At 41.5% G+C, this 25157-nt stretch overlaps 1 protein-coding gene across 1 annotated transcript in view; it reads right to left on the bottom strand.

Annotated features, from left to right (window-relative positions):
- TMEFF2 (transmembrane protein with EGF like and two follistatin like domains 2) overlaps nt 1-25157 on the bottom strand; it is a gene marked incomplete at both ends in the record, with an annotated part of 125578 nt that overhangs the window by 48978 nt on the left and 51443 nt on the right. The window contains one exon of the mRNA XM_080347056.1: nt 3745-3841. Within this exon, the coding sequence (XP_080203182.1) occupies nt 3745-3841 (97 nt within the window). The remainder of the gene's footprint in view (nt 1-3744; nt 3842-25157) is intronic.

Raw genomic sequence — 25157 nt, 5'->3', positions numbered from 1 at the left:
ATTTAACTCCAATTCATCATTTTGATTTTGATTAACTCTACGAGTCAGAGGTTTGCAGGCTTTAATCTTGTATTAAGAAAATACTCCTGTCCTCTCTTCCCAGAATTTTCCAACAGGAAATTCAACAGAAGGGTTTTTCCTATTATTTATCTCCTTCCACTTATCTGGACTCATCACGGGCCTCTGAAATCATTGCCCAGCATCCATTCAAATCATGGCTTGCCCAGTGTAGAGAGTGCTCTTATTTCCTCAGTGGTCCATAAGTAGGAGATTAATATGGGAACCCAGGTTTCTGACATTGTTCTGCACTGACACTAAGCCACTTTAGCAGATCAGTAGGCACTCAATTTATTGAGTACTATTTATATACAGTGAGTATTTCATAGATGCTTTTTGGAAGATCTTAGAAATACACCACGGTTCAGAATGTTACGCTTCATTCTTCATTTCCTTTTAAGTCTATCTCTCGGAGTGCTATGTTGAGTAGCCCTGCCTTGCAAAATCAATTATTCCTTAGCCAGCTCAGAAAATAAAACCCAAAGTAAGCAACACCAAATGTCTGATTTACCAATAGATTGCAATCCAGTGCTAAAGAGCATAGCCACTGCCCTGCTTTAAATATTCATGAAGCCCACTGGTGCAAAATGCATTAAAGGTGGGAATAATGCCAGTAATGCACGATCCTCTTAGTGACAAGAAGCTTTCACATATTAAAGAAGCAAGATGTTAAAGACTTTCAACGGAACAGTCTTTGTTTTTAACCTAGAGAAAGAGATTCACTAATGGAATGCCAAACTGCATTCACTCTTGTGATATTAGACTACAGAATAGGATAATAATACATATGTGCTTTACCATGTTGCAGAAAACCTGTTATTACAGTGTGTTCTTTTCTGCTTTTACTTTGCACTTTCCAGAGAATGTTCAAACACATATCTTACCCCTTCAAGTAGTTTTCTATGTGCCAAACCCCCATCAGAACCCTAGGAGGCCAGCCATTAATAGATTGGTTTTACGCAAATAAAAGAGATTTAAAAATAATGGTAATACTGTACAATAGCACAATTTAGCTGAGTGACAACTGGCAATGAATGACCAAAAAAAAAAAAAAAAAAAGACTTAAACCAGAGATAAGGGATTGCAGAATAAAACTGTGGCAATGCAGAATAATGTTAATTGTCGCTTTAAATCATCAGCAGCCCAACCACATCTGCCATCACACCTGTGCTCTCTTCTCTGATCTGCTCTGGCACCCTAGAAATATTAGGCAAGCAGCCAGCCTTGTATCTCCAGCTCTCTGTGCTCTGGCTCTGCTACCAGCTCGCATCCCTCTTACCTGGGATGGATCAGGCACCGACCCCACAGCCTCAAACCGTTGCTGACTGATAGGGGACAATGCCAGTGTCACCCTGTGACCACAGGTCCCAGGGCTGCGAGGACCCACTGACCCCATTTAGATTTTACAAAGCTCATCAGTCAGGTGAGGTAGCTAAAGGAGCCCTACTTACATCCGAAATTTGATCCTCAGAAAAAAACCAGCAATCAAATAATAAGCTGAAATTTCTTTTCCCACTTAATCTAAGGACATTTTCAGCACACCAGATCTTGGCAGGGAGAGTGGGGGAATATGTCTATCTGGTGCCAAACATGGAAATTCAATTAATGTACATTTGAAAGAAGGATCTATGCGCCCCATACATAGTCCTCTTTTATTCTAGAAATCAGAATAACAAAGAGCTAACACCCAGAAGGCTCATTTTTTAGAAAGACATTTAACCAAGACTAATCAGGGAGTAGGGACAGGAAAACAGGGCTCTGTTATGGCATGTGAAGTTGTGTACTTCAAAGCAGACCTTTAACAGGCTTTACACGGGTTTTGTACTTGTGGTTGGAAATCTGCTTTCCTGCCTTTTAACAGTTTGGCTGGTGGCATCTTCTCAGTAAATGCCCTTCCCTGCATCTTCCCCGGCAGAAAGACTGCCTGTCAATAACGATTGAGACCTTCAGCTCCCGCAGTCTGTATGCTGCTTTGGGTAAGTCAAGTTGTTTCAAAGGGGAGGAATTAGATAGTGAAAAAGCTGCAGTGGGAACATTACTGGGGTAAGTTGGATCAGGCAATTTTATCGAGCTATTTCTGGAAAAAAAAAATCAACACCGCTACTCAGTGCTTATGATTAATAATGTTATCTTGTAGCTAATTTTATTCCTTGCCCCTCTCTTCTCCTGCCTTCCAATTTGGAAGTGCACTTAATTATGAAAACACAAGCACTAGACTGTGAATTTTGATATATTAATTTTACCATGGTTTTGTTGCTATACTGCACCACCAAAACTCTCAAGGACAACTGGTCAAGGAGACAATGAAAATCTTGGCACCTAGGCTAATTTCCTTAAGCAAAATCAAAATCAAGCAATTTCTTCCACACAAATCTCATTATGTTATTACAAACCTATGACCATGATGCATCTTGCTCCTGTTTTTCAAAATCACAAGTTCTTTTGATGACTGGAGCCAGAGCAAGGCCTCTGTGGTTTGTTTACTTGGTGGTTTTTAAAGACAAGGACCACAGGTTATTAAAAGCCTGGCAAGACCAAAACAACCACAAATACATGACCATATTCCTAAGCTGCTTCACTGAACAAAAGAAATATTTGTAATTTCATACTTGACCAGTGCATGGATGCCTTTCCTGGATGAGGACAGCTGCCCAATATTGGGATCAATTATCATGTTCATTCATTCCTTCCTTCCTTCATCCATTGTCTTATTTTTTTGCTCCATTCCTACCATCCAAGTTCAAGTTTGGGCAATATTGCTGTAATGACACTTCACTGCCCAGTCTCTGTGTCCATCCTTTACCTACCAACAGCCCATAGCTTCTGGAGCATCATCCAGATAACAGCTCTAATGTTTGCGCCATATTTTGTTGTTTCTCTAAATTTGTATTAATTACTTAGATAGAAATATGAGGCTTGGCATTAAGGCAGTGCTAGAAATACAGCTCTAAATAGCAGCTATTTTATCTATTGGTTGTTCCAAAATCGAAACAAAATTAGCTTAAAATTGACTTAATATATGTTCACGTAGTTTCTAGGCACAATGACAAAAAAAAATCTGAGTAGACAGAATTATTTCACTTCAGCTTATGTGGTCAAGGTTTACAATAATAATAATAATAATAATAATAATAATAATAATAATAATAATAATAATAATGAATACTTTCAAAATTTCTTTTTAAAAATGAAACTATTTCAATTGAGAAAATGTCTAAATGTACACTAATTATTTCATTATTTCACTTGCGAGTTAGGCCCTTCAACTCCAGCAACTAGGAAAAACCAAGACAGCTTTCCCAGCATTTCTAATGTCACACATGATTTAGCATGATGATAATACTAATGATACTTTTTAACCGGAAAAGCTTTAGGTCAATTGTTTTTCCCAACTCCATTTTTAACAAAGTACAAAGCTATAAAACCCCAGATGGAATAACATAAGTTATAACAGCAACAAAATGGGTAACTGTGTTTCTAGACTTTGCCTAAATTGTGCATGTTCCAAAATTATAAACCAGACTGTTTCATACATTTTTTTTCAGAGCAATAATCACCTCAATCACTATGTGATGAATCTCTGGGTGCAGAAAATTTAATATCTAATATTTTTAATGCTTTCTATACCACGGTACTTTAAATAATAAAACATTCATTAAAATAGAAGAGTAGACCAAATTACCATACCAAACATCCTCTGCATCTTCATCACACTCTGCCCCAAACTGGCAAATGTCACAGGTCGATGTCTCTTTTTGATTGGTTTCACCTGAGCCTTCATTGACTGTTTGATGGAAAGCAGAAGAATATACATTAGTAAAGACAGCACCGTAGCAAAGCACTTCTCTCTCTCTCTAGAAAAATCGATTCACCACGTCTGCTGAACACGCTGCTCACCAAGCTGATGCCCGGCCAACAGACGGGACTTCTGCATGGGCCAACACAGAGAATTATCAAACAGATTGGGTTGAAGGGACCTTCCAAGCTCATCCAGTCCAACCCCTGCCATGAGCAGGGACAACTTCAGCCAGCTCAGGTTGCTCAGAGCCCCGTCCAGCCTGGCCTGGGATGTCTCCAGGGATGGTTCATCCACCACCTCTCTGGGCAACCTGGGCCAGGGTCTCACCACCCTCAGGGGCAAAAATTTCTTGCTCGTGTCTTGCCTGAATCTCCCCTTCTTTAGTTTTCCATGTTGTGTGATAAATCCCCTGAATTATGGAGTTAAAAGGGAGAAAGACCCTTCCTCTTCCTTTTCCAATTAAACAATGAGCCCTTCAAGCTGCAGCCCAGGCAGGTTGTGTGTCCCCCAGCCTCACTACTTGGAAATCCTGGAGGTGCATCGACAGCATCACACTCTGCCTTGTGTCCTTTGCCAGTGCTGACCTTGTGACAGACCCAAAGGGATGTTTTCCTCGAAAATGTTTTGAAATTACCTGCCGTGTGGTGCAATCTAATCCATTCCAGAGGCAAAACATTTTTCTTTTCAGATGTACAGCTATGGGCTCCAAGGACTAGTTATCTCTGGCAGGAAAGATTTAGTGCTGTCCAGAGGAGGGGATGATCTCCAGTATAGGTTAAATTTGAAACCCGGGAAAGTCAACACCCTTGTCTGCAGTTGTGTGAGGTTTGTAAGTGGCCCTTAAGTCAAAAACATGAGGGGACTGGGGGGAAAATAAAAATACAGGTGTAAGAGGACTGTGAAAAAATGTTGATGGCTGAGTACAGGAAGAGACTGCTAAGGTAGGCATCAAGAAGAGGGTTTGTTAAAATATCTAAAAGTAACACCATCTACATTTATACTAAAGTATATAAGCATCTTTTCATATCTTTCAAAAGGTGCTGCTTTCTAGCAAGACACAGTACCTAAAGATATCCCTTCTGCTGGATACAGAATAATTAAGCCAACCCAATGTCATCTGCCTAACCAGCCTCTGCAGTGTCATCCTTTCATCCGGAGTCAGGACTTTGGTGTAGGCTTTACTGCACAGTTGGGTCTGGCCTACAAAGGCTGGTGGACATGCTGAAGCATGTGGGGAGCCCCAGTGACACCCTGATGGGACACGGCCTCACCCTGATGTCGTGCATCTGCTGCACAAGACCCCGTGAACCTGGCTGTTACTGAAGGTTCTTGGGTTGGAGTGCTCCGACTTTAAAGATGCTGCTTTTGTTATTTACACCAGAAAGAAGAGTCTCAAGCTTTCACAACGCTGTTGGAGGAGAAAGGGCTTTTGCCCCTAAAAGTGTGACCCAATGCCTGCTTTCTTACTCTAGACAAGTTATTTAACCTCTGTCCTGCTTCCCACTGTGTAACATGGGAGTAATATGACTTTCTATCAACAAAGAATATGGAGATGAGTTTATTAAAGATCATGATATGGTTACATACCACAGTGATATGGACCACAGAAATATCTAAGGTAGATGGTTTGTCTCAGAAGCTTTTTCCTGAGGCCTAATATAGTCAGAGTTGTAATGTTCAGGTATGAGCTATGCCAAAGCAATTTCTTATCTCAGTCTGGCTTGAATTTAGACTATATTAAAATGAAAACAAAACAAACAAAACCAAAACAACTATGATGAGCATTCTGAGGCATTCACCCTATTTGCGGAACTTTGTTTACCTTAATATCCACAAAGTTTATGCACAAAAAAAATCCAAAGGGGAAACTCAGAAATCATTGTCTGGATTTCTGTTCTACTGCATTGTCAGGTCTTGTGGGGAGAGTCTGAGCTGTGGTATTTCTGTTTCCTTAAATGACTGAGGAACTCTTTAGGCACTTATTTTATAAAAGCGACCATACAAAGCTGGACAGGGTGTTCAAGGGCCACATCCTCACACCATTAGCATTGCCATGTGCCGTGTGTGTGTGATCCTGACCAAACAGCACTGGGAGGCTCAGGTTGCCATACAGCTCCTCCCAAACTCTCTGCAGCTGCACCCAGGCCTGGCTCTTTCACTGGGTTTCATCTATATTTTAAATCCAGAAATCTTTTTTCCCAAGGAGATAACTTTGTCAGCAAATCTTGGCTGGGAATTTCCAGTGTTTAAGATGTTAGACAGGGCACATGATCTGGATTTATCGAGTCATGCTGCTTTGCTGTGCCACAGTTTCACCATCTGTGAAGGGGAAACAGAATATTGAACAGATACTTTGGGAGCTGTAATGAATGACTGTATATAAAGTACAATGGGACCTCTGGGCAGAAGACTACTTATGACAGCTGAACACTCCTCACCAGGAATTTAACAATTGCCCTAGTTCAGGAAAGTGAAAACATAATTTTATGGAAAAGAGCTATATCTTTTTCCTTATTCTGCAAATCACTTTCCCTATATTTCCTTTTAATTAAAACCATACACCCTATTGTTTTTTCTCCTTGTAATATTTCTATTTATAACTGTCCAGCATGTGTGGTTTGACCAGGGACTACACACAGTTCCACATCACAAGCTGAATAAAACAACTACTTAACTCATTAAATGGAGGCATTTGCAAGATCAAGCATTCTGAAGAGAACTAAGTCATTTAGAGAGGAACATCCACATTAAGGCACAAAGCAGTTCTTAATTTTTACTAGAAAATAATAGTTCACTCCTTCATATTTTTCCGAAGAAGCTCTGCACCCAGCACTCCATAATCAATGTGCACATTGTCATTAAATGTCTGAGCACGCAGCGGCTTTGATTAAAAAAAGACAGCTGTTTATCTCTCTCTTCTTCTGTTGTCAGTAACCACAGACAAATTATTCCTTACATTTCCTTAAGATGTGTTTTTTCTCCCTTACACAAACCTACATACCCCAGACTGACACATGCAGGGGCTTGCTTTCTCCATGCTGTGTAGATAAGTGCTTTGATAAATCTGGGCATCCTAGAAAGAGTTATTTTCCCAATATTTCCGGCTGCCTTTTAGCTTGAGGACTAGTGGATGCTCATTTTCTAAGGTGACTTTTTTTTTAATCTCGCTGCGCTTGCTGATTTGCACTTGCTTTCGTATCTCAACTGAAAAAAAATATTAGTAAAAACAATCTAGTTTCCAGATTCCTCTTCTAAAAATAAAAGGAGTAGGATTATCTTTTCCTCATGTACGTTATGTAGTTCTCATACTATTGATGTTTAACACCAAGACCCTGTATGAACATTGTAGGGCTCCAGGGAGGCTAATTGCTGAAACCCACCGCTTATGACTCACACAACCGAGAAATGTTAAGCTGCAGGTTGCTATTTGTATTAGCAAGATTAGCAACTTCCAGAGTTGAAGGAAATGTGCTAACACGAGTTAGAAGGTCACTAACATTATCCGAAAGTCACTTTGGAGACTATCTCAATCTCCTAGGCAATACAAATTCTTCAGCTGGGAAGGCACCACACACACAATTTACAGAATCAATGGACTGTGGTAACCACAACAGCTTCTGTTTTAATCATTTGGTCCTTTTCTGGTGTTCTCACTGCACTCAGATCAGATAGTTGTGATTTCAAGAATATCTGTATTGCTTGCAAGTCCCACAAGAGAGAAACCATTTTGGAGATATTTCACTTTGTTTCCATAGCTGAAAAAACAGACTGAAAGTATCATCAGATTGGTCTGATTCTGTGCTTATCTCCTGTAATATTAGAAGAAATCTAAAAGCCCCAAACTGTGCTCCTGGATGTAGACAGCTCTACTTTCTCTTTGCACTTCAATCTCTGTGTCAAGACTCTTCTGTAGGTATAAAGTGTCACCTATCTCCCAAGTGACTTGCACATACCTCACCTGATGGACCATACTGTGAGGTGTAAATAGAAGTGGAAAGAGGAGCTGGTGAGCCATGAGGGAGAAAGAATTAGGTGGCAGCATCAGCTAAACACACATCTCTCAACCTCTCTTCGCTAACACGCCTCTGAAGGCAACAGGAAAAACTCCAGAGAGCCTCAGTTCAGTTTTCATGTGGCTTTGTAGCATCACTAACACTATCCTCATAATCCTCATTCGATATATTTTAACTACACCACAGAATACAACAAAGAAACAGCATAAAGCATCATCACCACAGACTTGAGTGTACAGAAATATGATTATAAAGATTTCTTCTGATTTTTTTTTTTTTGTATTCTGAAGCTTTCCTTTGATTGTTGTCATTGGATGCATGCTCATCGCTATCCCCAATTCTGACTTCTTGTGGTGGGACATCTTTGAAGAAGATGAAACAAAGCTTGCCCTAGTTCATCCTAACAGGATATCCACTTGTTTTTAGCTATAAAATCGAGGTAATAACAAAAATCATGTGGAGATAAGGGTTGATGGCTATTTTTTTTTTTTTTTTTGAGTGAAAGACAAGGTGCAAATTAAAATGTGGAGAATACTCTTCAGAGCAGCTGAGGTGACCTGGCCAGATGCTTCAGTCCTACCAGGACTGCTCTGGGCCAATAACAAGGGGATCAGACAAAGCCAGAAGGCACTGAGAAACCCGGGCAGAGAAGCCAGCAGAATTTACTAAATGTGTTAGAACAAACACTACCTCCACCTCTACCAAATGGCTAAAAACACCTCACAAACTCAACGAATAAAAGCCCAGATGCTGCAAGCCACTTCATACTAATCAATGCCTTTTTAAATTTTTTTTCCCTGAAAGCACTAGCTCAGTCAAAACCTGCAAAGTGAGAAAAATGAAGGGTGCAAAGCAGGGGGTCGACTCATGAATGACTCTGCTCTTGAAGTCTGGCAGAGGCTCAGGACAGCATTATGGTCAAAATGAAAAGAAAATGGCACTACTGTATTGGTAATAAATCCCAACTCTGACATGCCTTTTTCTGCTTTACTCCTGCTGTGGCTCCATCTCAATAAATACAGAATTACTCTCCCTCACACATGCAAACACATTGGGGAAATTACTTATTGCACAAGAAAACAGTGTCTCTACCCAGCTTAGGATACCACTCAGAACTTCTTAAGGAGACATGAAATATGCTTCTTCATACTAACTTTCTCCAAGATCAAGTCCTTGAAGCCACCACTTGTCTATTGATGGGCAGGTTATTTCAACAGTGTCAGGGTTGTGCCATACCCGAGCCCAGGAACCAAAACAACCTTTCTCAGTACTTATATCACTACATGTCCTATCTCAGGTACCTCTGCATTGCCAGCCTGTCCTGGAAAAGGTTAACGGGATGACTTCAGCATGATGCAAATACCTAACAGGGTTTTCAGAGAGGAACTAGATGTACCCAGCCAGCTCAGATTGCTGATAAAATGTGCTCTTATCTTCTCGCTAAAGACCATGTAGATACAGCCTGGCACTGCTTTGATGCCAGACTCAATTTGCAGTGTTTTCCAGCTCTCATATTTCTACTGTGACTCTCAGGTTACATTTTTTTTCTTTAAATCACAGCTGGTGGATTATTTCAATGCAAAAGGATCTTAGTTTCCATATATATTTGCTTTAAAAGGTATGTCTAAGCCTTAGGGCTGTGGAGAAAAAGCTTGTGGGTATAATAAATACCAGAAACTATCAAGTTTATAATTTTTAAAAACTAATTATTTTTGTAGGGCTGACATGTAATTTTTCAGTCCTGTGCAATGCTGAGTTTATGCTGGACAGGAAAGAAGTGCTTCTGAAACAGCTCACTCTTATGCAAGACCCTTGTGCGGAAGGCTCCGATTCTGCCCTGGATACAGGCTAATGAGCGCAAGAAAACAGCATCTGGGAAGTGCCCTGAGTTCAGTAAATAACTACTATGAAAATCATTTCACATTATTACTAAGCGTGGCTGCTCTCTCTAGGTCTGGCTTTATTTTTTACCTCCTGTCTTGCTTTCTGTAACACTTTCCTTCCTATTCTCTTGTGGCTTCTTCCCTTTTCCCACCGCCCATAATTTTTCACCTGGGGAAGCTCCGGCAGCCTTGCAGATGAGGTTCTACTGCCATGAGGAAGGATATGGGCTTCTCACTTTGCACAGCTTAACACCTTACAAGTCTTCAAAGCCTTCTCGAGCTGTCATCCAGGCTTGGAGGCCTCCCCTGGTGAGCTGGGGAGCCTTCACGCCCTCTGAACCTCATTTATCGTGGCTAAAAGTGGATGGGATGGGATGGCTTTGGTTTCACTGGAACATGCTCCTCTGCATCTATCAGATGGCACTTCTCTCCTGAAGGTCTCCAAGAGCACCCAGCTCTAAAGTCAGGACATGACACCCCACAGACCTCTATAGGGACTTGCCTGTAGTTCTCCAACCATGGCCAGAAGGGAACAGATTCAGTTCTTACTCAAAGTTCATTTGCTCTAAATAAACACCATTTGCTTGCTTCCGTCTCACGCATATCCCTGGTGCTCCCACAGTGCATTAGATAAAAAATTAAATACGATTAGTCGAGGCCAGTTTCTCCCAGCAAATATCTCTAATGGCATTTCAAAAGGAACGGCTCATTGAATAAAACTCCATTGTAAGCTTTGCGAATGCTGACATGAAACAGCTGTGATTATTGCACCCTTGTGCAGTCCCCCTACAAAATTTGATGCTTGCCTGGTGTGTGTGGGATGCCAACATCGCAGATTTATGAAGGTGTACGATGACCAGCACCGACAGTATTTGCCAGCTTGAGGAAAAGGAGGTTCATTTAATTTTGCCAAGAGCTTCCCCTCATAAACAGCTTTGAGTAAAAAGCCAAATAGCACATGGGGACTATTCGTCTCTGCCTTGCGTTAATTTAATTTTAAAGAGAAATCACTTCCTTGCAGGAGGATTTTTCAAGGAATAGATACAGCTTGTTGCAAAAACATGCCTGTGATGCTGCCAAAGCTTTTGTGGCATCAGTCCCTCCTCTCTTGTATTTCAATATGCCCAACAGTACAAACAAAACCACCAAGTGGACATGCCCACAGCCCGATGGATGCAACCTGACGGGTCACCAATCAAGGTGATTATTAAAGGGCCTGGAAGAAGATTACTGTAGTCCTAATTGCAAGGACCAGAGATTTTTCAGGATCAAGGAGAAAGAAAAAACCAATGGTGGCTGATTCCTCCCTCAGGCTGGCTTGCCTGGCCACAGCTGCACTCCAGGAAAGTACCCAGTATCGTAAAATTTTTCTTATTGTCAGAGGTTCAGATGGAGGAATACGAGTTAGCAGCACCTTCCTTTGCAGGGGAAGATGCTACACTTGGATGTAAACCACATAAATTACCCATCTGTGCTTTCCCTGACCTCTATCAAGAATTAACATCCCACCTGAGGTCCTAGTGCTTTTATTCACTCTAGGCAGAGAGGAACTTGGATCACCAAATTCAGTGACAAAAATAAGTAAGGATCCAATCCGTGGTTTTACAAGGCATACAGTAGGGAAGTCCCAAATGGGCTATGCAACTTTCCAGGGCTTTCTGCACTGAAAGGGTGTTTTTGCCAGCTTCCTACCTGGTGGAAAGATTAACAGACAACTCGAATGTGAACGCTTACAGCTACTCATCTTTCAAGGAACAGAATGAAAGGAACAAAGATAAAACCTAAAAGAGCTGTCTAGCATCCACTTGGTGACTACTTCAGTTTTAAGGTCTTTGTCACTTTGCTATTGATTTAAGTCTGTGTATCCTTTTGAATATTAGTATGGCTAGCAAGATAGCAACATCATACATAAAAATGTTCTTTATTCCAGAACAGATGAAACTCCCAGTGGTAAAAGAAGATTTAGGTATCTCTGAAGATTTCTTATCTCTGTGCAGCATAACTCTCTAATGGTTCAGTGCCTTGGAGGGTCATCTGAGATCACTTATCACATAAATCAAATAGGTGGCAGGCTATAAGAGTGGAAGCCTATAGCAATTTCATGTCTTTGCTCGCAGACATCAAATCTATCTTTTAGGCAGACTATAGAGAAGATAATACACCACTCCATTTAAGCCACTGAAGAAACCCAAATCTGGGTATTAACCAATTTTAGGAAGCTTCTCCTAGTCTTGACTGCACCACAATTATCTTGGGAAATGACTGGTTTTAAATCCTAAAGTGCAGAGCACAGACACTGGTCCCAGTTCTAATTTACACTAAGGCTTCTGTAAATCACTCCGGCAATGGAAGGGAGTGTCAGAGCCAGTAAAAGTCCAATTTGCTTTATGTCCCATTTACATAATCAGGGTGGTGTAAAGTGACTCTACTGTAAAAATTACTCTTATCTACCTTTCACTGAATTCAACAAGAGGAGTGCAGTTTTCTTCTCTCACTCTGCTTTCCACCCTCCCCTCGCAGGTTATACTCCTTTCCGTGGTGCTAATTTAGGTTACACACATGTGTAACTGAGACATGGATGCTTAGGGTGCACAGGAGGTGCGGGCACCTCAGGAACTTGCTAGAAGCTAAGATGAGGGAGACTACAAAGTTTTAAAGTCCTGCAGGAGGAGATAAAATATTTACACACCATAGATCCTATCTTTTATCTAACCCTCTTCTTCAGTAAGCAACAAAAAACACTGCATCACTTAATTGCATGGAAATTCCAGTAATAAGATGACCTTTCAAGACAAATGGGGAAAAAAAAAAAAAGGTTTGTTTTTTTTTTTTTTAATATCCATTATTAGTGGGAAGTTGAGATACTGCATGAACAGCATCATTACTGGCTTATTGTACACTTTGGTTTATGCAGTAGAATAGTTGTGTCCACAGTACAAAACCCATGACAAATCCTGATGGCACTGCTGACAGCCTGAGCAGAAAGGCAAGGGAGTTCAGGAGTAGCACAGTCGCTCCTGGAAAGGTGGCAAAGATTTAGGAGAAGGAGCCTCCATGGGCCAGGTCTGTGGATAAACCAGGAATCTATTTTTGTGCTATCACCCAGAATTTATGTGATTGTGTAGGGAAAAACCTCCCAGACCTCCACTAACAAGACAAACAGGTTGAGCGTGATCCATCAAACTCGGCCTTGAGACGAGCAGCAGAGAAGAGTGGATTTCAATCCATTTACACCAGCACAATGTTGCCCCTCTGAGTATAATTTTACAGATGTGTTTATGATATAGGGGGAGCCATATGGCATGAAAGGTTTAAACATTTAATCTCACTTAGCTTCAATACACTGCATATACAGAAAATTGGAAGCCCAGCAGGAAAATGCCAGATTTCATTCTCACTTAGTCGTGATTAACCTTTATGAGCTCGCTCAAGAGTTTTGTCACCTGCGAAGTCATTCAGGGCAGGCAGGCTGTGACAGCCTTGGCTGTTTGCTCTGGCCAAGGTACCACAGCTGCCACGTATGGAAAGTGTAGAAGGGAATACAGGGAGCAAATAACCTGGAGTCCCAGGCATGGCTTAGGTGGGTCCAGTTTAGAGCTGCCTTACACGGGTAGATGGATGCAAAGGAAATAGCTAATACATATTATGCTTTGCAAATAAATATGCTCCTTCTCATTAATATTGATTCCCACACACAAACACTTTAGCTATATTCACTGATTGCATTACCATTGCAGAAGTGTAATTAACAAATTAAAAGGGAGGATTGTGATTCAGTCTAATTTGGGGAAAATCTTTAAATAAAAATAATAATAATTAAAAAAAGTCTGGTGTTTGAGGATCATTGCCCTCTGCTATTCAGTTTTATGTCTTGGACAGGCTCTAAGATAAATGCTTTCATCAAAACGAACATGTCCTGGGTATGCCACAGTACTGCCATACACAGGTACCTGAAGAAGCCTCAATGAGACAAAAAACCAACCAAACAAAAGAAATCCTGACAGGTGCTAAAGCAGATATGAAATTGTAAATGAAGGTGCATCACCATAGAGAGAGGAAGGGGGAAAAGCCAGTTTGAAGCTGCTCAGATTGATCCAAGACTGCCAGTTTATTCACAAAAACTTGCAAAAAGCAACACAGAACCTGCACACGATCAGCTCAAGTGAAAGTCAATATTAAATATATCCATGGAAAGAGGGAAGGTAGAAAACCTCCCGTACTTGCTGCTCTTCCAGACGCTTGGACAATAAAATAAACCAGCGCTGCTAGGTAAATCAACATTTGCAAGAGCACTCAGAACTCCTGAGCCAAAGTTTGACTGCTTTTCTCTCCAAAAACCAACTAAGCACACCTGGGAGAATAGCTGCAAAATGATATCTTCTTCCCCTCCCATTTCCCACAAAAAACATCTCTCAGGTGATGTAATATTAAGAGAAACCATAATCATTAAGGATTGATCATGCTAATATAATTTTCTGAATGGCTTATTAACCTACTAAGACATGTTTTTCTCGACTTCCCTTCATTAGCGACAGCAATAATTAGGTAAGGACAAAGTAGCAAAATTGATCATATGCTACTGCCAAAGGGGACAGAGAATGTATCATGGACATTTAGCATAATCTCCAAACTCAAGATGCATTAATTATATTTACTAACACAGCTATTTTCTGCCTTTGATAGAAGGAATTCATTAATGTAGGTACTGTATAACAGCAGCTTATTTTTCTCCTATTCCAAAATGGCATTTTCTTTAAAATTCATAACACAAAATGAGACAAGAAAACATCACCATCTCACATGTCTACTGATACCATGTCCTTTTCTTATTTCAGCCTTAACTACCAGTTCTGCTTACAAGCCGAACAGCTGCAGTGTGCTGGCTGGGAAGCAAAGAAGTGAGTTATAGTGTCACCTCCCGGACAACAACCCCCAGGGACACTGTCCTCATTTTTTGGGTTCAGCTTCAGCCAGCCTTCCCCTGGTCCCCAGAATAAAGCATCTGTAGTTTATGCTTAGGTGGCACTACTCCAAACAGCAGAATCATAGAATCACTACAAGGTTGGAAGGGAACACCAAAGATCATCATCCAAGGTCAGGCTGAGCTCTGAGCAACCTGGTCTGGGTGAAGATGTCGCTGTTCGTGGCAAGGGTTGGACTGGATGAGCTTTGAAGGTCCCTTTCAACCCAAACTGTTCTGTGATTCTGTCTGGTCCAACCTTTCTTGGCACAAGCACCCCAATGCGTGGGCTGGGGGATGATGGAGCATCTGTATGAGGTTTTGATGCCTTCATGCTGCCCATCACCTTCCCCACCTGCGATGCCAGCACCACAGACCCAAACTCCGCGGCCGCCACTCCGACCCTTCGAAAATAAACTGCTGGTTAAGGGATGACCCTGGTCACAGCTGTGATGGGAGGTGACAGGGACCAGTGCCATCCCACGATGGGCTCCACCAGACCTGCAGCATTAACTTCCCTGTGCGTTTAAGTGTAAAGAGTGACAAAGGGATCACAGCAATGATGAACTTTTACATATTATTTAAAATGCCAGTGACTGGCTTTCCCTGCGCTCCCTGCAATGCGAGCTGTAGGCAGCTGTAGATAAAAGCATTACAGAGAGCGGAAAAGAGTTGACATTACAAACCTGGCACCCCTGCACAAACAGGGAGAGGGAGGAGCGGCCAAAGCGAGAGCCAGAGATAATACGAAAAACATAAACCCAACACATTGACCTTATTTAAGTCCAAACAGCATACCACTAGGATACTTAACACAAAAATGTTGAAAACATTCTTTATTCTGCACACACATGAATGTTTTATTTAAATATGCAATTCACTCAATGTATGCAATCCCCCCCTCTTCAGATGCAAAATCCAAAATAATGATTATATCAGTCATTGCTTAATACATTCAACTGTGGCCCTGATTTTCACACATGAATGGTCATTTACATATCATTACCCATCATGCCATCCACTCAGATTTTTCTTCCTAAATAGAGTAATACATTTAAAGTTGTCATTTTCAAAACAAAAATGCTTAAAAAGAGGACTTTCATTTCTCGTTATCTTATCTGTGCTCTTAGCAGCTAATAGACCAGAATATTAAAATGGAAAATTCTCAGTGTGTGTGACAACTGCCACAGTGAAAAGATCTTAGAGAAGAGGCAATTATCAAGGGATTTTTCTCAACTTTGGAAATACAAACGGAAAAGCTGAAGCAAACCAAGCAGAAGCAAAACAGTAATTATAGTGCGTTCTTCTGTTTTCCTAACACAAGTCCTTGTTGGGGGCAAAGCTAGTTCCAACTTAGGGAAATCACTGCGGACATGAGATGCAGTTAGAAGATTTGCATGAATAAATTAAAATTTTCCAATTAATATTGTCCATGCCTACAATAGAGGAAGGATTTTTTTCCCCCCTCCTCCTGTTACTTTTAAAGTAATTTTCTGCTATGTTTAATTAGGAAATTTCTCTACAGAAGGGAATGTGATAGAAGATTAATTCTCCATTTCCTCCCCTACTGTGTCAGTAGACTCAAGTGGACACTATAAACCCCAGTTAAATACAATGAGGATGATCGAGCATGGAGCTCCTTTCAAGAGGTCATGTCTGCCAACCGTAGATCTCATTTCAGAACAATAGAAATGAGTGAGAAAATGGTATCTCTCCATGGCGTGGTGCCACAGAGGAGCGATTACAAGTGTTTCGTGGTGCGAGGGTTCACCACGCCAGCTGAGAGGCTTTGCTATAGCGGCTAATGATACCCAACGCCGACGGGTGAGAAATAGCATTTCTGCAACTGCTGATGTTTTGGGTCTTTTTGTCCTGTTCCCCACTAATAATTACTCCTCTAGTAGTCACATCCTATTTTTACATCTTTTATGTCAAGTATGAAAGAGCAATTAAGCAATAAATAATGAAATGTTTGCGCTGGTGGGTAATATAGCAAAGGGTTGTTTGTTTTTTCATTTTAAGGAAACAGACAAAGGGCGCAGACTGTATTTATTTTTAATGAACAATGAAGGGAACGAGCTATTTACCCTCAGGACATAAAATCCTATGAATGGTCTATTGCTGCCAATGCTGAATAAATATCGGGTTAACACTTTTTTAGATTGAAATCCAAGCCATAGAAAGAACAATTATCTAGGAGAAACTCAGACCCACAAGATACTGGAAGATGCAAGATGCTATCCTTTGACAGAGAGGGTAAGCAATTTTCTCAGAAGTTTTATTAATTGAGTTGCTGAACATCAACACAGAAAAAGTGCGAAGGATTTGTAGGAGGAAATGCAGACATGTAGCCTACTAGAGACCAAGAGCCTTGCTCATTGATTAACTAGGATCAGACTGTTTTAATACAATAGAAGTTGTCAGTACAAGCCTCCTGGGGACAGGAAAGGTTGAAACAGGACAACTGGCAGAAAAATACGTGTAATGTAGAAGAAACTTCACTCCCAATTTTATTCTGGGCCTAAAAAAAAATAAATCATTTTGGCTAGTCTGTTATCTATTCTTTTCCCCTGCCCCATTTTGACATGTTTGTAAGACATTCTTAACCCACTCTGCTTGATACTGCCCTGGTATCACACAGAGAAATGCTCCAGCAGAGCATTTAAGAAGGGGCAGGCACCTTGGCAGAGTCCAAGGGAGAGCGACGAGGATGACATGGTTCAGAAAACACAACTTCCATGGTGAACTTAGGGGAATGGAATTTTTTTGCTTGAGAAAAGAGAAGACCGGTCATTTGATAGTGAAAGGAGTGTTAAAAAGGCTTCTATAAAAAGAAGGATAATGAATCGTTCTCCACATCCACTATTTCTGAGACAAGAAATAATTGATATAATTTACAGCAAAGGAGATTTAAGTTAGCTATTAGGATTTTTTTTTTCCCCAACTTCTAAGAATTACCATGCACTGGAACAGGCTGCACCCGAATGAAGCTGATGTGCCCAGAAGTGGCTTCTGAGACCAGTTCATGCAAATCTCCAGAAGGGACCGTCTAACTATAGTTGTTCCCATCTGACTTGAGAAGAATGGATGAGATGATCACTTGAAGCTACTTCTAGAATAATATGTCTCTGACTGTATCACAGAATCATGCATCATCCCTTTTTCTGCAGGTTAGGCAATGGCTGGGCTCTACACTATGCAGACTCGGTCTTTACTTGTATAAATTCCCAGTGAAATCATGGGGCATTTTTGGTAATGTAGTTAAAACATTTTCACGTCAGCTGGATGTGTGGTGTCTACCCACGCATGGGGCCAGTATATATTTTTGCATAATCTCTAAAAGCTCCTGACTCCTGCAAATTTGGGGGATTTGGTTACACCTTGTGGACAAGATTTCAGCTTTTCTTCTGATCCTGAAGAGGTAGAGGAGCCAACCGTGTCTTCTTCCTCCCTCAGGAGAGAAGGGTTTTTTCAGACATGGTGGTTTGAAAATATCTGTTCCAGTTGATCAAGCTTTTTGTCCCATTACAATAAAATACCTTTTAGAGAAAAGGCATAGGTCTCTTTAAAGGGAAAACATTTTCCAAAATAATTGTTCAATGGGTTGCAAAATGTACGTTAATACAGAAATACGAGTAATGCACTGCATTTCCCCGTGTGGCCAGCGCTGCGTTTCCAGTGTTATCACTCAGCCCATCTCTATGTAGATAGAACCTGGGGGGTTGCTCCTGCTCAGAATTACAGTTCATTTGCACAGGGATAACGTAGCCTTTCAGAAAGGAAACATAAAGTGATGAATCAGAGGTCCGGACAGATCCATCTGTCATGTCCAATAAGCACACGTGTGCCATGTGAATGCCCGGTCACTCTTGTAATTAGCTGTTAAAGCTGAATGGGCAATTTTCAGCCAGAAGTGCATGAAATGCATGAACATTTTAATGATGCACGGAACGATTAAGAATATTACATGCACAGCTCCTGATCACCTTGAGGTTTTCTCTCTACTTAGCATCGGGGGAACTCAACCTCTTTAACCCTCTTAGAGGAAGAGGGCACAACTGGTGTCAGGTAACAGTGAGCTGAATAAACTGCAGCAAGGCTCTTTTTAAAACGCAACTTTTCCTTCCAAAAACTCTTAGAAACGGATGGAAAAAATGTCTGCAGAGAATTCTGCTGAAAAAAAAAAAAAGAAGAAAAAAAAAGAAAGAAAGAAAGGCCAGAATAATAAATGTGTGCCATGTGACAGCCAAGAATAATGAAGGATCTGATTCAGGTCCTGTTCTAATCAATGGGACTCTCTCCATTACCTCTACTAACAATCACATTAAACCCTTTATGTCTGCTTGAGTACATAGAGCAGAGATAAGAAACAAGAAAGTCTAATCCCTGAAAAAGCAGTGAAGCATCAGGTGAACTACCTGAACTCACCCTGATGCAGGAAATCCGTATGCACGAACGTATATAGAATGCATACAGATGGTATGGATGCTATTTCAGCAGAGAGCAAACCCCTTGTGTCTTACCCCTAAACATGCAAAGAGGAAATGTGAACAAAAAAAACCACAACAAAATCACACAGAAGGCAGCCAGATCCTGTAAGTGTAACCAAGCAATGTAAACATAGCTAAGCAATGCAACCCCACGTCTACATACACAGAGACATAAAAAACAGGACGTAGACCCAGTGTGGTGGGGAAAAGCCTTAACGTTATCACATCTTAAGTATTTGCAATAGAAGGTGCAATGTTGTTCTTGCTCAAAGCACTGTGTAAATTCGGTTTCAGTATGAAAATTTTTCACCATGAAAATTTCTTAGGCAAAGAAATGGAAGGTAGATGTGGGTACATTTCTTAGCAAAAGCCTATTAAGAGGAGAAGAAGTGTAAACGTCATCTAACCACTGCTTTCACATACCTTATTTTACACTGAGTTGCTATAAACCATCCCCGTAGTATTTTGTTGTAATTACATGCCGTAAAAGGAACAACTGGGTAATTACCTCAGACTCTGCAATAATATTTCCACATTAAAATGTAAGTGCAAGGTGCATAGCTCGTGTCTGTGTTTTAACCATAGGAAGAACACAGGACTACTCATTTGAGGGGAAAAACCACACATTAAAAAGCTCTCTGCCAGCGCTCCAGGGCTGTCACAATTTCGGCTGGGTGCCTGCCTTTGCTTAGAACCCAACGCATAGTTTTAAAAACAACTGTGTGTGTCTCCAAAGGGTGTTTATACTCTCTGGGAGCCTGGCATCCCCAAAGCTTAAAAGTCCCCATTTACACCAGGAGAGAGGTGCTGGAGAAACTGGCTTTCTGACCCTGTGCTGGGATTAACAGGGGCTACCGACCCCTCACACGGCTCTTGGGCAGTGATTGCGAAAGTCGAGGGGGAAGGTGGTGTTGGATTAGCTGTATTTCACCTCCAGAGGATTGTCCTCCACGTTGAAGGATTTTCTGTCTTTTCTGAGCTTTTGCGCTTCATTTAAGCCCTAAATAAAGCACAAATAGCCCACAGGAGTACACTTTACTCTCTACCTGTCAGAATAATTTCCTACCTGAATTAACTTGTGAATACACTTAAAAAAAAAAGAAGCATCTTCTCTGTAGCCTGATTATTTGCCTGCTTTATTTTCCAATCTTTTTTTTTATGCTGCTTTTCCATTTTAGATGTGAGTGGAATCACATTAATGGACTGATGGGGTGAAGTGCAAACACAGGCTCAGACACTGTCTGGTGTATATGATCTGGTTTACACAGCCACACCAGGCTCAACTCTTCCCTTAACAGAACTTGCATGGGCTCTGTGCCTGCCTCATTTCTCAGCTTTGCAGACGTACTTGCAGTGAGTTCTTGCCATGGGAGTTGTGAATTCTCTCCTAATTTTGTATCGGTGGGGCTAAATGAGCTCCCCCTGGCCTTGGCTGGCTGAGCAGGAGGAAGAACTTTTGGGATACCTCATCACAAACCTCAGAAAAACAAACTTCAAAGAGCAAGAATAGAAGAAAAATAACAAGAAGGGAAAAAATGGAATGTGGAATGTTGGTTAAATACCACTGTTTGAGGTGCAGATAGTAAAAAGTGACGAGGGGATATCCGTGAACAGGCACAGTTAGCTCATTCCAGCTTTGTTTAGAGCAGCAGGGAATGTGTCTCCCTCCCCAGCTGTGGCCTTCCACACAGAGGTGATTAATGAAACCCACCCAAATCTCCCACCCACCCTCTGAAAAAGCTTCTTTCAGCTTAACAAAACTTGTCATCTGTATCAGATCGCTCCTCCCGGGTTTTCAGATAAAACCCTGGGGGTGCTGTCAGTCCCTGCCTGCCATCGGCTCTGATACTCCGATCACGTTGGCCAAACAAAACAGGAACAACTACCATTTCTGATTTATGCTTTCAAGTTTCTTTTCAGTCTGAACGCCCATGGGGGGACCCATTCAGGGAGGACAGCACAGGTTTTTGCATCGCTGCTTGGGAGCCAGACAGGCCACAAACTCCTGGCCTCCCAAAGCAAAGCTGACTATCTAAGATAACCGTGGATGCATGAAATTTTCAGATAGTAAAGCAGAACTCTTCCCCTGCTCTCCAACGTTTTGGAGAAAGCATCAACAGCATGCCATGGACGGCTGCAGAAGACAGGAGAAGGCTGGTGGGCAGCAGGAGGCCACCTGAGAAGACCTCGGCTGTACCACACAAACACTGTCTACCTGACACTCTGCTCAGCTCTGTGTTACTGCTTTATTAATGAAAACAGAAATTTTCTCTTTCAGCCCTATCATCACAGGTAGTTTAATCAAAGAGCTAACAAAGCAAGCACGGCAAACACAGCCATGCATTGTGCTAGTTTCAATACAAGTACTTCAGAGGAATAGGAACCTCTAGCACCCTGACACTTGGTGGATAAGCTGGCTGCAGAACGGGCGACCCAACTCTGCCAACAAGATGGGCCCTTTTCAGGAGCTAAGCCGACAAGGAGCTCCAAGTCCCCACCAGCATATCCAAAACCCTGTAGTGGAGCACAAAACATGGTTCTCTCTTTTCTCACAGTATTTATTACTCCCAAATGAACCACAGCCTATTTTCATCACATCCCACCTTCTCGCCTGGATGTCCTCACTTCTTTGCCATTTCCCACCTCAGGGTCCAGGCTAACAGAAACAAAATGCCTGTCCCTGTAGGGTTTGGGTCTGCATGTAGGGAATGGTTCTTCTCAGAGACCTCCTCCCAACTTGCAAATTTCCATAGTGCTATTTCTTTCTTATTTCATAGCTCCAAAAAATTGGTTTATTTTATGGGGAGCATCTCCCTAACACCTAAGCAGCTGCATGGTCTTACACTGTGCCTCTCTGCTTTGTTAACGCTGGTGTTTTCCTAACAATGTTTCTGTGCTAAAATGTAATTCACACACTTTGCATACCCTGAACAGTAAAAGACTTTTCAGGGGTTAAAATATAATTGCTCAGTGCATCAAGCATGATTGATTTCTCTGCATTTCCTGGTAATTACCCTCCAGAACAGTGTGCATTAGACACTCTCTGCTATCGGAAGTAGTGTCTAGGGTCTTGTGGTCAGGTTCACTAAAACACCCCCTGCAGTATGTGACCTGCAAGACATATATGCCTATCCTACTTAAGTGGATTCCATTTTGCTCTTGGATTTGCATCTGATCAAAGGAAAAACATCCATAAAGCTATTCTACCACACTAACATTATTTAGAACAAATTAAAAAAACAGCATTATTTTTTTCTATCAGCTTCTAATTTTTTCCTCTTACTCATTTTCTTCTTGCCCTTTTTACAAAATATATTTACAAACAAAAGTCCACATTTAGACTTGATTCAGGATATTAACCTTTACAGAGCATCTATTTTCCCTCTGGAAACATAAGGTTTTTTAATGGTTACTTTTCTTTACAATGTAAATAGATTAACAGAATTATGCAGTATCAGAAAGCTTAATCTCAGCTTTGGATCACGCGTGCCTGTGGGACAAATACCCATCTTTTCCCCATTTTGTACAGCCCCATCTATAGCTACTGATCGTCCCTGCCCCTCTGACAGGTTCAAAATAAGTTATTCTTGCTCTGAATCAACCTCTATTCGAATGCAGGATCTGATGCTGAAATATATTACTACTTACCCAGTAGTACTATAACTTTTGCTTTGAATAATGTTATTTCTGATCCTTGTAAAACAGTGGCAAACTAAGCATCTGAGTAAATGCCATCCTGAATAATTTATTTTCTTTCACCATTGCCAAGGTAAAACAGCGCACCTGCTTTATCCTTACTTCTCTAACATTTGGTTCAGAATTAAGCAGCTGAAAAATGCTATTATATCCTGTTTCCTCCAAAAAAAAAAGACCTACCCCAAAAATAAGCCATAGCATGATTTTTTTCAGGATTTTTGAGGATGCTTAAAATATAAGTCCTAATCCAAAAATAAGCCCTAGTTACAGTTCATAAAAAAAGGTCAATTTAAATAGCGTCCACGCAGCTATACATGTAAAAAAGCAAGCACCTTTTGGAGCAAAAATTAAATAAGATCCTGTCTTGTTTTCAGGGAAACAAGGTGTCAGCTGCAAATATCCTTGCTAGGCCATGAACACCGTGTCCTTGGGAGCTAATTTTCCCTCTTGTTACCAGCACCCAAATGGACGGATCTAAATATTTCAACCAGCCGAGCTCTAAATCACATCAAAGGTAACATTAACAAATAGAAAAAATTATAAAGGCCCCTCTATGAGACATTTAATTTCTTGCAGCCTATCCACATTCTTTCTTTGCACTAGTTTGGCTTGAGACCCCAGAAATATGACCAGAGTTCAGTGATTTATTCCCAGGGTGCCTTTGGTCACATTGTTCCATTTCTTATTTATCTTTTACAACTGGCCGGACAGCAGTAGACATTCCCCAGCACCTATATAACGCTTCAGTGTGCTGTTCACTGGATATTTCCATTTTCCGTGCCGCTGTGGCTGAGCAGCCGCCAGCCTCCCCGTCCGCCCACGCTCTCCAGCAAGCCCATCACAAACCAGTGCCGCAATCCTGAATGGGCCTCATGACACTACAGCTCCCTCCCTCATTGCTTCCTCAAATTTTAAACATCACTCTTGCCTCTTCGTTAGATGGAAGGAGCGAACTGCAAGCTCCACAAATTACTCAGAACACAGTATTTGTTGCAGATCTATTTTTTCAGACCTCTTAAGTACACTTGTAACTCATAGCAATTTTGTACCCTGTCTTCACAGAACAGGATAAGGGGCGCAGAAAATGCTTTCATGCTATTGCTAATATATTTTTCTTGTCTACGTATTCTAGCACCCATCCCCACGCTTTAATTTGGTTTGGAATTTTAGGTGCTGAAATTATCGTTCCTAGGACTAGTCAGCTATTTGTAAGCTTTAAAAGTACCCCTCTGGTACCAGATGAAGAATCTGCTAGAAAAGCTCAAAATAGAAATAAAGATGTCACCTGTTGATCTGTGGTAGCAGATCCCACTATTACCACACGAAGGCTAAGTGCCATGGACCCACACTAAGAGCTCATCCACTCAAGTGGTGACACTGGAGGTGTCCCTCGAGCTCAAGGACATTTATTCTGGCAGGATGGCTATGGTAATCAAAACATAGCCACCACATTCTCATTCACCTGTCATCTGCCCTCAAAGCTGTTGAGTGTCAGAGGAGAACTCAGCAATAGCATCATGGAAACACCTAGTCTGATGTACACAATAACCACCAGAGGCAGCCAGGTGAGTCCTAGAGGAAAGAGGTGGCTTTGCACAGGAGAACAGTGGCAGCTGAATGCTGAAGGCACGGCAAAGGGACAGAGGATGGTTTTGATGGCTGTTCATGGTGTCCCACTCGCTCTTAGTTGTGTTTTTACTGCCTAGCTTTCTATCGCATCACATCTTGTAGCTGTACGGTTCCACTGGACATCTTAAATATTTGTATCTACCCACATGCAACATCTCCTGGAGAGAAGAGAATCACTGTCCACATTTCACATGAAGGGACCGAAACAGGGAGGCGATGTGAGGTTGCCCGCTGCATGGGCACTGCCGTGCTTTGTGCTCCCACCACCCAGCCTGAGGGCACTTGTCTTCTTCCTGGGGCCAGATGCCTGGATTTTCTCACTTCGCACATATTAAGAGTAGGGGCTCAGATTAAGCACCATCTACCATCTTTATACAGTGACAGGACACGGCCACACTCAACACAGCCTTTGGAAGTAAGACTTCAAACTCAACTTTGCAAAAGTCCAGGCTAACGCTCTCACCACCGTTCCTCTTGAAGATCAGCATCACAGTGTGAAGCAGAAGGCTCTGCAGAAGATCGGGCTTGTAGTGATGAAACTCGGTAGATGTTTTACAGACCGGCAGGAAGAAATCACTATGGCAACACCACACAATTTCATTAGGGATGGAAGAGCTCTTTTCAGGAGAG

This window comes from Nesoenas mayeri (genome assembly GCF_963082525.1).
Source record: "Nesoenas mayeri genome assembly, chromosome: 6".
NCBI lineage: Eukaryota > Metazoa > Chordata > Aves > Columbiformes > Columbidae > Nesoenas > Nesoenas mayeri.
Note: the sequence above shows the minus strand (reverse complement) of the source record. Positions and strands in the feature narration are given on the sequence as shown.